A 15,604-nucleotide genomic window follows, 5' to 3' on the forward strand; every position below is an offset into this window, starting at 1 on the left:
GGAGGTGATTATCCCTGTATAAGGTCTGGAGGCCTCATTTCAAGAAGGATGTAGAGCTGTAGGAACGAGTACAGAGAGGGGCAATGAGATTAGTGAATAGAACAAAGCATTGCTGTTACAAAAAAAGGCTTCAATTTTGCAAATTACAGTCTGGAGACTAGGCACCTGCAAGGTAATCTGAATGAGGTGTATAAAGCCTTGAATGGTTTGAGGATGTTCAATGATGATGGGATTCTCTCTTTCTCATAATAATCACCTGAGAGGGCAGAAATTCAAAATGAGGAAAGACAGATGTAGGATAGATGTGCAGAAGTTTGCCTTTAGCCATCAGGTAGTTGGTTGGTGGAACAGAGTTCCATCCTTTGTTGTGGAAGTTGATAGACTAAATAAATTTAAGGCTGAGCTGGACGTATTTAGAACCAACGGATGGGTGAAATGGCAGCGGTTCTTTTTTTTTGGCTGATGCTGAATAAGCTTGCTTTCTTGTATCATATGCCTCAACTAATGCTAACTCCTCATGTGTGAATCTAGATGCAAAATACTCATTTAGTTTGTTAGCCACCTGAGCAGGATCATCAACAGTTGAACTACTGATATCAAGTGGACCTAACTGATTCATTCCCCTTGCTTCTAGAGTTTACATAAGTAAAGAACTCTTTCCTGTTCTCCTTTATAACTTGGTTACAAACCTTATATCTATCATAGGCTTCTGGGTCACATGCATTTTTCTTCTCTGTCACATGTCTAATTAGTTCATCTAGCATCCATTTAGGCCTAAATCTTGAACAATATTTCTTTGTTGGTATGAAAAGCCTAGTATCTTCCAAGATTAATTCTTTGAATGCTTCCCATTTTGAATTTGCTGTTGGTAACATCATCAGTTGGTCCCACCGTATAGAATTTAAATACTGTCCCAGAACACCTTAGTCACCTTTACGAAAGCAAAAACCCTTCCCTTTACCCTTGATGGTAGTTACTTCTTTGAGTAAATCCCACTTTAGCACTCTGTGATCACTGCCACCTAGTGGTTCCTTTATCTGCAGATTCTTGATGCATGAAGAATCACTACTGATAATCAGATCAAGAGTATTACTGCCTCTAGCATTAGTAGAGGCATATAATGCAATAATACAAGCTTATGCAGCATCAGCCAAAAAAAAAAAAAAAAAAAAAAAAAAACCATTTCCCCTCCGTTCATTTGAAATACCAATCCAGCTGAGCCTTAAATTTATTTAGGCTATCAACTTCCAAAACAAGGGATGGAAGTCTGTTCCACCAACCAACTACCCGCTGACTAAAGGCAAATTTCCGCACATCTATCCTATATCTGTCTTTCGTCAATTTGAATTTATGCCCTCTCAGGTGATTATTCTGAGCAAGAGGAAGGGTCCCATCGGCATTGAGCATGCTCAAACCATTCAAGGCTTTATACACCTCTATCAGTTCACCTCGCCGATGCCTAGTCTCCAGACACTGTAATTTGCAAAACTTAAGCCTTTCTTCGTAAGAGCAACCCTTTGTTCCATTCACTAAAATTGTTGCCCTTCTCTGTACTCGTTTCAGTACCTCTACATCCTTCTTAAATGAGGCCTCCAGACCTGTATACAGTACTCAAGGTGTGGCCTGAACATTGCCTTATACAAGGGAATAATCACCTCCTTATTCCTGCTAGAAAATAACTCCTCATGGGTGAATGTAGATGCAAAATACTCAAATAGTTTGTTAGCCACCTGAGCAGGATCATCAACAGTTGAACCATTGATATCAAGTGGACTAATCTGATTTATTCCTTTTCTTGTACAGTTTACATAGGTAAAGAACTCTTTGCTGTTTTTCTTTGCATCCTTTTCCAAGGATTTCTCATAATCTGCCTTTGCCTGCCTGATCTCCTTCGTCACTTGGTTACAGACCAGCTTATATCTATCATAGGCTTCCATGTCACCCATTAATTTATATGTATCCCGTGCATTTTTCTTCTCTGCCACCCATTTAGGCCTAAATCTTGAACAATATTTCTTATTTGGTATGTAAAGCCTAGTAGCTTCCAAGATTAATTCTTTGAATGCTTTCCATTTTGAATTTGCTGTTGGTAACCTCATCAGTTGGTCCCACCGTAGAGAATTTAAATACTGTCTCAGACCTCCGTAGTCACCACAAGAGCAAAACCCCTTACCTTTACCTGTGATGGTAGTTACCTTTTTGAGTATATTCCACTTGAGCACACTGTGATCACTGTCACCTAGTGGTTCCTTTAACTGCAGATTCTTAATGCACGAAGAGTCACTACTGATAATCAGATCAAGAGTATTACTCCTTCTAGTTGCCTGCCGAATGCTGATGTAGAAAACAATCACCCAATAAATCCACAAAAGCCTTACTAGTGTGTGAGTGTCCAATCTACAAATTCCAGTCAATATCCGGGAAATTAAAATCCCCCATTATAAGACACTCTGATTTACTGACCCTTTACTTCCCGGAACAGTTTTTCATTATACTCATCAGAGTCATTAGGCCTATAACACACTCCTACTCTCAATTTTGATTTCCCAGTGCTCATGTCACACCAAACTGACTCGACACTGCATTGTCCACCAACATCAATTGGATGCACTTCCTTAGATTTTATGTGTTTCTTAACTAACAGCATAACCCCTCCTCCCTTGCTATACATATTGTACTCCCCAAATTTCTACTCTGCACTGCCTATATCTGTGTGACACCACGTCTCTGATATCCAAACCTATCTGCCTTTGATGTCTTCACTAGCTGTTCAAGCTCATCAAATTTATTAACTATACTCCTAGCATTGTTGTACATGCAAGTGTACATGCACCTGTTCCTATTCTTAGTTACCCTAACACAACCCATGTGTTTACTTGTTCCTCTATGACTCCCAGCTGTTTGTTATGTTTGTTATTTGGTTTTTAGGAGCATTAGCAACTAAGGCCATATTGCTCCGGGGATATACAGTGGTCATTCCCTTACCTTTCCGCATCCTCCCTATTTGGTCGGCACGGGCTCGAACCCCGGTCTAATCAAGAAGCGTGTGCTATGCACTCTTGCTCCTGCCGTCCTGGAAATCCCCATTGCCTTGCTTTCCAAAGTGTTGCTCAATTGCATTTCAATAGAAGCAGTGCAAGAATCACTTTCACTTCTGCCAGTGGCTACTGTTAATCTATTAGTCCATGTATCCCACAACACTAGCAGTTTTCCGACCCACCTAACACTGCCTCGATAGCTTCAGTAAATATTCCTGCACCCTTTCTATTTAAGCGTATCCCATCCCTGTAGAAGCAGTCTCTCCTGTTAACAAGCACAGACTAGGTTGAGAAAAATTCTATTCCTTGAGCCTTGCACAATCTCTCCAGGGCTGAATTGATTGACAAGACTCTCATCATATACTTCCTCCTATCGTGTCTGGACAGAATTGCACACACTTTCAAATTCAACCCTAATTCACGGCTTTTTTTCAACAGTGTCCTGTATTTTTTTATGTTGTTCCCAAACACAAAAGATATTAGAACATATAGTAATTGGTACTGTGCATGGGCTGAAGGTTGAGAAGATGAATGAGACTTGTTGATATTAGACTTGAAATTGGAAATTAAAAAAATTAGACTTGAAATTGGAAATTAAAAAAATTAGACTTGAAATTGAAATTTAGATGGAAATTGTCATTTTTATAAAATATGTATGAAGAGAGGTTGTTTCAGAAAATGGAAGTTGGCAGAATAAGAGAGGAAGAAGAAAAGTAAGTTCTGTGTGTTTGAATTTGGACTGTACTCATTGTGGTACATATTTGGACTGGTCTGGAAGAGAGAGAGAGAGAGAGAGAGAGAGGAGAATTATAGAAACTAATTCAGAAGAACAGTACCCATGGAGGTGTCTCATGGCAGAATGTTTTTGAGACAGAGTGGAGAGACTTTGTAAGAGATGGGTCATTAATTAAACTAACTGGTCTCTTCTGAATGGAATCTAGAAGTCTGAAAAAAGTTATGGGGACACTGTCCCAGATGTGAGGACAATATTCCACGGTAGGGCAGATTTGAGTTTGTACAGAGTGAGTAGCTATTTAGAAGAAAAGTAACACTGTGAACAAAAGAGATAACCCTGTTTTTTTGAAGCAGAGGAAGCAATATTTGTGATGTACTTATGCTGGGAGAGATTCAAAGTCAGGGCAGCCCCTAATGGAGATATGTAATCTTGTAAATCTGAGCATCATCTTAAATTTTCTTAAATGTATAATTAAACAAGGTGCAAACATTACCTAACGAGTTAATGGTAAACTACAGTAGTAAAAAATTATCATTTTTATTCCAACATTAAATAATTTTTGATAAATCTTAAGCACTTACTGCTTTGATCTCTCTTTCTTGTAAATGGCTATCACAAGAATAATCTTCATTCCTAAATGGACACTTAATAACAGCACCATCGGAATACTGAATTGTGCTTGCCAAACATATTCTGAAATCAAAAGCAGCATATGAATAAGAATGTATTTATAGAATAATAATCAAACACTTAAATACTACAACTAACATGTTGAGCCACTCACATTTTGTTCTAGACATACATGTCCTTATGTTATGCCATTTATTTCTCCAGTTAATGAGTTTATGAAGTTGAATTTTATAAAATAAATAGTAATTATGTTTACTTATGAAGAGAAAAAATATAATTGCAGCATGAAATAATGCTTGTGCTCCCCAACACCTACTTGAAAGGTTCATATGATACAATGGCCAGCAACAACCATAAGCTAGATCCAAGAGCACAAACAGACAAAGCTAAAAGTGAAATATTTTGTTTGATAAGCTCCTGTGATAAATATAAACCCAAGGTCAGTGATATGTAATAAAGGTTACAAGAATTGACTGGATTAACACTGTTATTATTTTAAAATTTTTTCAATGCTAAAAGTTTATACCAAAAAAACAATAATACAAATATAAAGTTAGGAGTATAAGTATATTTAAAAAATTTAAATTACCTTTGTTACTGGGTATTTTTTTCTTATCAGTTTGAATTATTATGTTTTATTATACTTGTGTTACTGTATTTTTCAGAACTGTCATACAATGGAAAGCATCTGCGATCTTGTGGAGCCTGAATGAATAAACAGTTTATGAACTAGTAGCAAGGTCTCAAATCACAAAAGGTGAAGCCGAACTGTTAGGTGTCTCATGGCAGTCAAAGTATTGATCATAATCATTACCAAATTTCTTCTCCAGCACAGATGACCACACACAGTATTTCTCCATGATTATGCAAGGAGTCACCATCCCCACTTAGAAACAATATAATCTACGGTGTATAAATTACACCTTGTACTACAAGCTATTCATGCACTGGTGTGTATTTTCAGAAAAAAAAAATAAATAAAAGGAAATAATAAAATATTAGGTAACACTCCAAATGAGATTGGAAGCAAGTCAGTCTTAATTAAAATATCTCTCTTAAAAGTTTTTTCAGTCGATGAGAATAATCAAACAAGAGCTTTCCAAACTGGTGACAAGTGGTGGGTGAAGCTAATATATCTTGTGGTGATTAATTTCATTAAAATATATTTAATTTTAAATATCTGTTAATTAACTAAATTGCTTAAAGGAATCAGTAATTTCTTGTGTGTGTGTGTGTGTGTGTGTGTGTGTGTGTGTGTGTGGGGTGGAGGAGTCAAGATGATAACAGGCAGACACTAGCTTCAGCATTCTCAATATTGATTTCATCTTCCCTTTATGTGAAAGTTTATCCTCCTTAAGGTACTATCTGAAATGTATTATAAAGCCTAAGCCATCAGTTATAATACAGGTTGAGTATCCCCAATCCGAAATTCCGAAACCGAAAAGTTCCAAAAACTGGGAGCCCTGGCAGGAAAGAGCTATGACAAGGTAGTAGTAGTAGTGGCATGTGATGCAAGAAAGCAACTATATAAGCTTATGCAGCATCAGCAAAAAAAAAAAAATATATATATATATATATATATATAAAAAAAATAAAATTAAAAAAAATCACACCATTCCCTCCAAATGCCTATCCAGTTCCTCCTTAAATTTATTTAACCTGTCAACTTCCACGACAGATGGAAGTTTGTTCCAGCAATTAACCAGCCGCTGGCTAAAGGCAAATTTCCGCACATCTATTCTACATCTGTCTTTTCTTAATTTGAATTTATGCCTCCTTAGGTTCGTAATCTGAACAAGTGGAAGGATCCCATCAGAATTCAGCGTGCTCAACCCATTCAAGGCCTTATATACCTCAATCAGATCACCGCGCAGGTTCCTAGTCTCCAGCCACTGCAATTTGCAGAACTTAAGCCTCTCTTGGTAAGAGGATCCCTTCATTCCCCTCACCAATCTTGTTGCCCTTCTCTGTATACGCTCAAGTAAATCTACATCCTATCTAAAATGAGGCCTCCAGACTTGTACGCAGTACTCAAGGCGTGGCTTGACCATTGCCTTATACAGAGGGACAATCACCTCCTTCTCCCTGCTAGCAAAATTCCTATATATCATTGACAAAACCCCATGACCTGCCCTGGCAGCCTGTCTGCATTGCACAGAAAACTTCATATCTGACTGCACAATTACTCCCAGGTCTTTTTCATTTTCTACCACCTTTAGCATAGTACCACCCAGTTGGTACGTTTCTCTGGGGTTACTTCTACCCATATGCAGTACTTTGCATTTGTCAAGGTTAAACTTCAGTTGCCACTTCTTAGCCCATCTGCCCAAATTATCTAGATCCTGTTGCAGTAGCAGCACACTACCATTACTGTCATTAACAACCCTGCAAAGGTATGTTGACATCAGTAAAGCACGAATTATCATCAATGCAAGGTGTGTATGTTAATTACTCACTGTTGTTTTTAGTTTATTCTCTGCTCTGTGGTGCAAAGATATTGTTGAAAATGAAAAAAAAAACTGATACCCTGGGTAACAGTGATAAGAGGAAGCATTTAAGTTTATCTATAGAACAGAACTATGTGACTGGAAGAATAAGATAAAACAGAACATGAATTTGTTGAAGAAACTAGGCAGTGGTGTAAGTGTGAGACATCTTATAGAACAAATTAATTTTTGGAACGACCACCATCTATGACATGAAGAAAGAGAAGGATAAACTGTTCAAGTTCTATGCTGAAAGTGATGAACAGAAGTTAATGAAAAATAGAAAAACAACACATAAAGCTAAAAATGAAGGTCTCAAATTGTGTTTTGAAAGAGTGGATCTGTCAGTGGCACAGTGAACACATGCCACTTACTAGTCAGCTGATCATGGAACAAGTGAAAATCATAAATAACTGAAAATTGAAGTGAACTGTGAATATTCAACAGGCTGGTTACAGAAATTCAAGAAAAGGCACAGCATTAAAATTTTAAAGATTTGTGGTGATAAGTCATCTGCTGATCAAGAGACAGCGGAGAAATTCATTGACGAGTTCCCCAAGGTCATTGCTGATGAAAACCTAATGGCAGAACAAATCTATAATGCTGATGAAACATCATTGTTTTAGCATTATTGTCCCAGGAAGACACTAACTACAGCTGATGAGACATCCCCAACATGAATTACGGATGCCAAAGATAGATTAACTGTGCTGGGATGTACTAATGCAGCAGGCACACATAAGTATCAACTTCCTGTGATAGGCCCAAACTTGCATCCTCACTGTTTTAAAGGAGTGAATTTCTTACCAGTCCATTATTATGCTAACAAAAAGGCATGGATCACCAGGAACATCTTTTCTGATTGGTTTCACAAATATTTTGTACCAGCAGCTCATGCTCAATGCAGGGAAACTGGACTGGTATTCATCTGGCAACCCTTTTATTTCTGGACAACTGTTCTGCTCATCCTCCAGCTGAAGTGCGCATCAAAAATAATGTTTATGCCATGTACTTTCCCCCAAACGTGACTTCATAATTCAGCCATATGACAGGGTATCCTTAGGTCAATGAAGTGTAAATATAAAAACACTTTCTTGAACAGCATGCTGGCAGCAGTGAACAAAGAGGTGGGTGCAGAAGGTTTCCAGAAGGAGTTTAACCTGAAGGATGCCATATATGCTGTTGCAAATGCTTGGACCTCAGTGACTAAAGACACAGTTATGCATGCCTGGCACAACCTCTGGCCTACGACTATGCTCAGTAATTATTATTATTATTATTATTATTATTATTATTAGCCATATGGTACAAGGAAGCCTGAGGCTTATGCTGCACCAGCCAAAAAAAAAAAAAAATTCCCCAGTTACCCCCATGTGTGTGTGTGTGTGTGTGAGAGAGAGAGAGAGAGAGGGGTATCACCAAGAAAGAGAAGAATGATGATATCCAGCTCAGGACCCTGGGTTTGCCAAGCCCATACTCACCAGATGTGAGCCCCCGGGGTTAAATGATGATGATGAAGAAGCTAATGATTTTGAGAAAAATATATTGTCTGAGCTCCTTACATATGCAAAAACAGTGCCTTCAGAGTCTGTCAGTAAGCTGCAAAAAGTGGATATCAAAGAAGTCATTAACATCGATAATGAGGGTCCATTTATTCATTCAATGACTGATGGTGAAATAGCTGAAACGGTTTTGAATCAAGGCAATCATGATAAAAGTGACAATGAACATGGCATTATTAGCACTATCATAAAAATGCCTGTAGATGACATGGTGAAAAAGTGTGATGAACTCATTGAAGAACTAGAGCAGCATGCTTTTATAACAGAACAAGAAATAATGTCAATTTATAAAATAAAAGAGACTTCTACAATCAAAACCTTCGTTAATGAGGCAAATGACTCTAGAAAAAACATTTAAAAGAGACATTCAGCACAATTTCTCCTCATCTTTGAAGGACCCAGTTGCTGGTCCCTCAACCATTTGTGATGTTCCTTCTCAAGATGGTAAATAATTTTTTCACATGACGAATTTTGAATTAGTATTTGTTGCATTTATATTTTTTGTTTGTCGCATTTATATTCTTTTCAGAGCAGAGACCATCATGTTTTTTTTCAGTAAATAAAATTTAATTTTTTGCATGAAATCCATGAAATCTAAATTTTATTTCCACCTTACTTCAACTCCACCAAGCCATGTATTCCAAAATCCGAAAAATGAAATCCAAAACATTTCCGGACCCAAGCATTTTGGATTAGGGCTACTCAACCTATATCAGAATTCTCTAAGAATGGATCATTGTAAAGGCAACTGGGAACATTTTCCATAAAAAATAGAGAAGAAATATAACCAGATTATGAAAAGTTGAGGATACTACAGACCTGCAGTCAGTTTTAAGGGGACTAGAGGGAGTATTTTTTTTTTTTTTTTTATGAGAACCCCAAACACGAGAGGTATTATAACCTATAGTACTTAGTACCATGCTTGGGTTGGAGGTTGACAAGACAAAAGAAGATATTTGTTGATATTGGACTTGAACTTCTGTAGATTGTAATTTTCAGGAAATACGTATGAAGGAAGGTTGTCAGAAAACGGCAGTTGAATGAATAAATGAGGAAGATGAAAAGTTGGCTGTGTGGGTTTGAAGTTGGACAGTAAATGGATGTTGGCTGGTGGCGGCATGTGTTCGGACTGTTTTGAAAGAGAGAGCGGGAATTATAGAAGCCAATTCAGAAGAACAGTGCCCATGAAAGTATCTGTAGAAGAGGCATGCAGCAGAAACAGTGCGTCTATGAGAAAGCGAGTGGAGAGACTCTGTTAGAGATGAATCATTAATTAACCTAACTGCCCTCTTCTGAATGGAATCAAGAAGCCTGAGAGAGGTTTTGGGGGCACCACCCAGGTGTGGGAACAATATTCCATAGCAGGGCGGATTTGCGATTTATACAGAGTGAGCAGCTGTTTGGGAGAAAAGTAACGCCAAGAGCGAAAGAGAAAACCAAGTTTTTTAGATGCAGAGGAAGCAATATTTGTAATGTTCTTGTGCCAAGAGAGACTAGAAGTCAGGGTAATCCCCAAAAGAGATATATCATTTTGCCTAGAAATCGGAGTGTCACTAAAGATAAGCATAGGAGCAGAAGAATCCTTTTTGCAAGATATAAGACAAGATTGAGTTTTAGAAGGGTTGAAATCAACTAAGTTGTCTTTGCCCCACTGGAGAATTACCTGAAGATCGGCATTTAAGAAATTGGCAGCAGATTTTCGAGAACTTGAAGCTGATTGAGCTGGACAAGGTTTCTCAAAATGGAAAGTTGAATGCAATGTGCTATCATCGGCAAAACTATGGATAGGATTTCCAGTCAATGGAAGAAGGTCATTGATATACAAGAGGAAAAGAGTGGGGGAAAGAACTGAACCTTGGGGGACACCGGCATTAGTGGAGAAGTTAGAAGACAGAGAGCCATCTACCATCACCCTCAGTGAGCGATCAGAGAGAAAACTGGATAACCAATTACAAAAACAGTTGGCAAACCATAAGATGGAAGCTTGTTTAGAAGACCTTTATGCCAAACACGATCAAAAGTCTTTGAGATGTCAAGAGCAACTACTTGTGTTTCACCGAACCTTTCCATTGAATTAGTCCATAAATGGATAACATAAGCCAGAATATCACCAGTGGATCGACACTGACAGAATCCATACTGGCGATCGTTGATCAGACGGAAGGTTTCTAGGTAGTTTAAGAGTTGGCGGTTAATTGATTTCTCCATTACTTTAGAAAGAGTAGAAGTAATTGCAATGGGACGATAATTGGATGGGAGGGATTTGTCACCCTTTTTAGGAACTGGCTGGATATGAGCAAATTTCCAAGCAGAAGGAAAACACCTTTGGAATAAGAAAGTGAAAAAAGGCGGCAAAGAATAGGAGTAAGTTCAGGAGCACAGGTTTTGAGAACAAGTGGAGAAATACCATCAGGACCTGGAGCTTTCTTAGCATCAAGATTCATCAAAATCCTTCTGATATCCTTTTGACGGAAGACCACAGGAGGCATTGAATGGAGCGTGTTAGGAATGGTGGGAGGTGTTTTACCAAGATCATTAATACATGAGCTCAAAGAAAAATGGGATGCTAGCAGGTCAGCTTTATCCTTGGCTGAAGTGACAACAGAACCATCTGGTTTGGACAGAGGTGGGAGCAGAGATGGGCAAAAGTTGCGGCCAATAGCTTTGGCAAGAGACCAGAATGCTCGGCTACCATTAGGGCAAGAAGCAAGTTTTCTACTCTTAGCCTGTTCAAACTCTAGTTTGGACTGATTAATAACTGCTTTAGAATTGTTGCGAGCTTTGGTGTAGGCAGAAAATGAAACTGAAGAATTAGAAACAAGCCAATTACGATATGCAATGTTCTTCTCTTGGACAGCCTTAGCACATTTATTGGAAAACCAAGGTTTAGATAAAGGACGAGATTTTAAAGTGGAGTGTGGGATAAAGGATTCCATTCCTGCAAGAATAATTTCACTGACACGATCTGAGCAAACGTTGACATCAGAAGTTTTGAAACAGTAATCAGACCAAGGAAAAGAAGTCTCGCAGGTCATCCCATTTTGCATTCTTGTAATGCCAAACAATATGAGGTTGGGAATAGCCATGAGATAAAGTTTCCATTGGAGAAGAGACAATCACCAAGTTGTGATCTGAAGTGCCTAAAGGACCTCTCACTTCAACCTTGTACTTAGAAGGGTTGTTTGTGAGAAAAAGATCAAGCGTATTGGCTGTATGATTAGGATTGTCCGGTATTCTTGTAGGTAAATGAACAATCTTTGCTACGTCATTAGTAATTGCAAAAGCCTCAGCATCTCGACCTGCTGGGTCGGTGTGACTAGAAAACGGAAGCCAGCTGGAGTTGTGAACGTTAAAATCACCAAGGAAAATTACCTCACTGTTAGGAAAGTTGGACTGGAGAAAGTCAAGTTGCAAACAGAGGAAGTCAAAGAGCTCCAAGTGATTAGTGGAGTTGGGAGAACGGTAGAGACAACAGATGAATTTTACACAATGAGGTAGAGAGATTTTAAGCCAGAGAAGATCAAAGAGAGGAGATTCCAAATTGCCAAGTCTCTGACAGGGAATATCAGAACGGACATATGCACAAGTACCACCTTTGAGGCAAAAGGAATCATACAGCAAATAATTTGGACATCTGAGATGAGCAGTAGTTGAATCAACTGATAACTGAGATAGATTCAGTCAGAAAAAGTACATGGGGTTTGGAAGACTGCAAGTGGAAATGGACATCGTTGAGATTAGAATTGAGACCACGTATATTTGTGAAACGGATTAGGAAGTCCTTGGGAGGTTTAGATCTTTTCACAGATAAGCTTGCTCTATTATTTTGACAATTCATGGTGTATTCAATAGTAAGAAAAAGTGGGTGGGACATGCTGTATGAAGTAATGAAATTTTTGGATATGGCGTACATGTGGTAAGAATATACCCAGATCCTTGACATAACGTGGCCTCGACAATGCTCCCCGCATACACACTACTCGGACTCCCTCCAGTCACTATCTGGCAGAGTAGAGGTAGCAAGATTATACACTAGCTGATCCGGAAGCTTCCTAGAGAGTTACCAATAGGTTCAGTCCGGTGTACTAACTAGCGGCCGGCCTGCGAACACCGTTTTAGAGCTGTACCCTCGAAATGTAAGGAATATTGGATCTCGCCACGACATTCATCATAACCTCAAAAATCATCAATCATACTGCATGATGGAAGAGATAGGGAAGGGTTGGCCGGAACTTAGCTCTAGAGACTAAACATGGGTTCCACCACTTCAAGCCTCCAATAGTATAATTATAATTATGTATAATTTTGAGTATAATTATGGGCAACTTTAACTTACTCCTTGGTGATTGGAATTTGTGGTCAAGCATTACACTAAGCAGGATCGGTATTCTGAACTACCTGATTTAATGTTGCTTATTTCAACATATTAGAGAAAGTACAAGAGACTGAAATGTCCTTCCATAGATACCTCCCCTGAATCCAAGGATGATCTCATAATTGTATTTGCTTATCTTCTTTACTCCCTCCCTTAATAAAATTAGATAGATTCTGTCCACCACAGATGATATTTTTATGTTTAGCTTCAAAAATTTCTTTTCCAATTTCCTTTCAGTTATCAAAAAATTATTTAGCTCAGCAATAGAGTTTGATAAACTTCTAGCATCTCCTACTCAAAAGAAATTATCATGTGTGAATGTAGATGCAAAATACCTATTAAAATTGTGAGAAACCTAAGCAGAGTCATTCACATCAAGTGGCCCAATGTAATTCAACCGCTTCCTTCTACTATTAATATAAGCATAGAAATCTTTGCTGCTGTTCTTTGCATTCTTTGCCTGAGACTTCTCATAATCTATCTCAACTTGCCTAACCTCCTTTGCTACTTGATTACAGACTATATATACCAGGGGTGGCCAAAAGGTCAATTGTGGCTTTAATTTTTGTCGATCACGACGAATTTTAAATAGATTAGTCAAAATCTAAATGTTATTATTATTATGCACCCAACTTCATAGGCTTATTACAAATCCGCTGAACCATGTGACTACTCTTGCCACTGTGCAGAACCTAGGCTTATCTAGCGAAAATTCACGCAATTATGTTGTGGAGAGCATAGTGTATGTGTCAAATTCTTATTTAGCTTACTTAATATTAATAACTGGCCAGTACTTATACATTAATTTAATACCCTTTGATTTAAAATGAATACTACAAAAAAGAGAAACGTATCATTTTCAGCAAGAGTCGGAACTAGAATACTTTTTTGTAATGATAAAAGAAAAATGTTGTCATTTGATTTGCAATGATTCCGTGGTTATACCCAAAAAAGGAAATTTAGAAAGACACTGCAACGCACTCTATGGTAAATACCAACCGGATTTTCCACCTAATAGTGACCTTAGAAAAAATAAAATTACCACCATTTAAGCTCGTATCAATAACAACAGATGGAGCTAAAGCAATGACAGGGCATCTTAACGGATTCATCACATTATGCCAAAAGGATGACGAATTCCCAGATTTTTAGAGTTACCACTGTATCATCCACCAACAAGTGTTAGCCAGCAAAAGATTAAACACTAAAAGTGTTATGAACATAGCTTTCAAAATCGCAAATTCCATCAGAGGACAATCTCTTAAAAGGAGAATTTTCAAAATGCAACTCGATGAAAATGAACCAGATCTGAAATTACACACATATGTGAGGTGGATGAGTCGGAGTAAGTTTCTACAGAGATTTCGAAATTTGCTAAATGAAATTTAAAAATTTGTTGATCAAAGGGTGATGATTATGAGCAACTACAAGATACGGAGTGGTTGTGTGATCTGGCTTTTTTGGCAGATTTTACCAGTAAATTAAGTGATCTGAATTTGGAATTAGAATGAAAAAATAAAAATGTGGTTGACATGATTAGTAGTATTTCTGCATATAGATATCAATTTTTGGCAATGACTAAGGATTTCAAACAAAAAAAAGAAATTCGATCATTTTGCAAATATGCAAGGTCATTTGCAAAAATCCGTTTTTGAATTTAATAGTGTTTGTTGTTTGTTTGTTATTTGGTTTTTAGGAGCATTAGCAACTAAGGCCATATTGCTCCGGATATGCGGTGGTCATTCGCTGACCTTTCCGCATCCTCCGTATTTGGTGGTGACGGGCTCGAACCCCGGTCTAATCAATAAGCGTGTGCTACGCACTGCTGCTCCTTCCCACCTAGCTATGGAGGTGCCTAATTTAATAGTGAGAAATGTTTCTGAAATTGAGAAAGTTGTAGATGAGTTTGAAACCAGATTCAGTGATTTTAAAACAATTGAAGACATTATTCAATATATTTAATGTCGACTTAGATACGAAACAAATTGCAGAAAATATTACTTGAAAATGAAATTATTACGTTGCAAGATGATATCTTCCTAAAAGCCAGATCATCAAAAAAGGACTTTTGGCATTATGTTTGCCGAGAAAAGTACCCAAATGTAAAAAAATGCAGTGAACTTTTAAATTCCTGTTTTGGTTCCACATATCTATGTGAATCGGCCTTTTCGTATTTGAAGCAAACAAAGATGAAGAATCGCTCTACTCTTACGGACTTGCATACAGAAAATTCTTTACGGTTGGCCTTATCACAGTATATCCCCGATTTTGAAAACTTGGAAGATGACATGAAGTCATCTTTATAAACAACATATTTCAATATGTTGATTAACTTTTTTAACCATGTGCAATGAAATTCTTGAGATGGTAGATCGTGGCACATTTTGAAGAAAAAAAGTAGATCGTATCACAAATTAAGTTGGCCACCCCTGATACCTGATACATACCATAGGCTTCTGTATCACCTAATAATTTATATGAATTCCACTCTGTTTCTTCTCTGTGACAAGTGTCATCATTTCAATTAAAAACATAACTACTGTCAAGAATAAATGGAAAGAATTTCCATTTATCCTTGAGAGTAGTTTTGTTCTTAATTAATTAAAACTCTTGACAGTAGTTATGTTCTTAATTAAATTCCACATTATTAAATTGTGATCACTGCCACTGAGTGGGTCTTTCAGCTGCAGATTCTTAATGCATGTCAAATATCTGCTGATTAGCATTAGCTGAGACATATGATGCAAGATAAAAAGCTTATACAGCATCAGCCAAAA

General features: G+C 37.7%; 1 protein-coding gene across 5 annotated transcripts in view; it reads right to left on the reverse strand.

Annotated features, from left to right (window-relative positions):
* Positions 1–15,604, reverse strand: part of LOC150082427 (uncharacterized) — a 253,470-nt gene that overhangs the window by 75,355 nt on the left and 162,511 nt on the right. For all 5 annotated transcript variants that reach the window (XM_090377496.1, XM_090377495.1, XM_090377494.1 and 2 more), the window contains one exon: positions 4,356–4,467. In XM_090377496.1, coding sequence (XP_090233622.1) covers positions 4,356–4,467 — 112 coding nt within the window. The remainder of the gene's footprint in view (positions 1–4,355; positions 4,468–15,604) is intronic.

Source organism: Mastigoproctus giganteus, chromosome 7, assembly GCF_048544385.1.
Source record: "Mastigoproctus giganteus isolate SK-2022 chromosome 7, ASM4854438v1, whole genome shotgun sequence".
Classification (NCBI taxonomy): Eukaryota; Metazoa; Arthropoda; class Arachnida; order Uropygi; family Thelyphonidae; genus Mastigoproctus; species Mastigoproctus giganteus.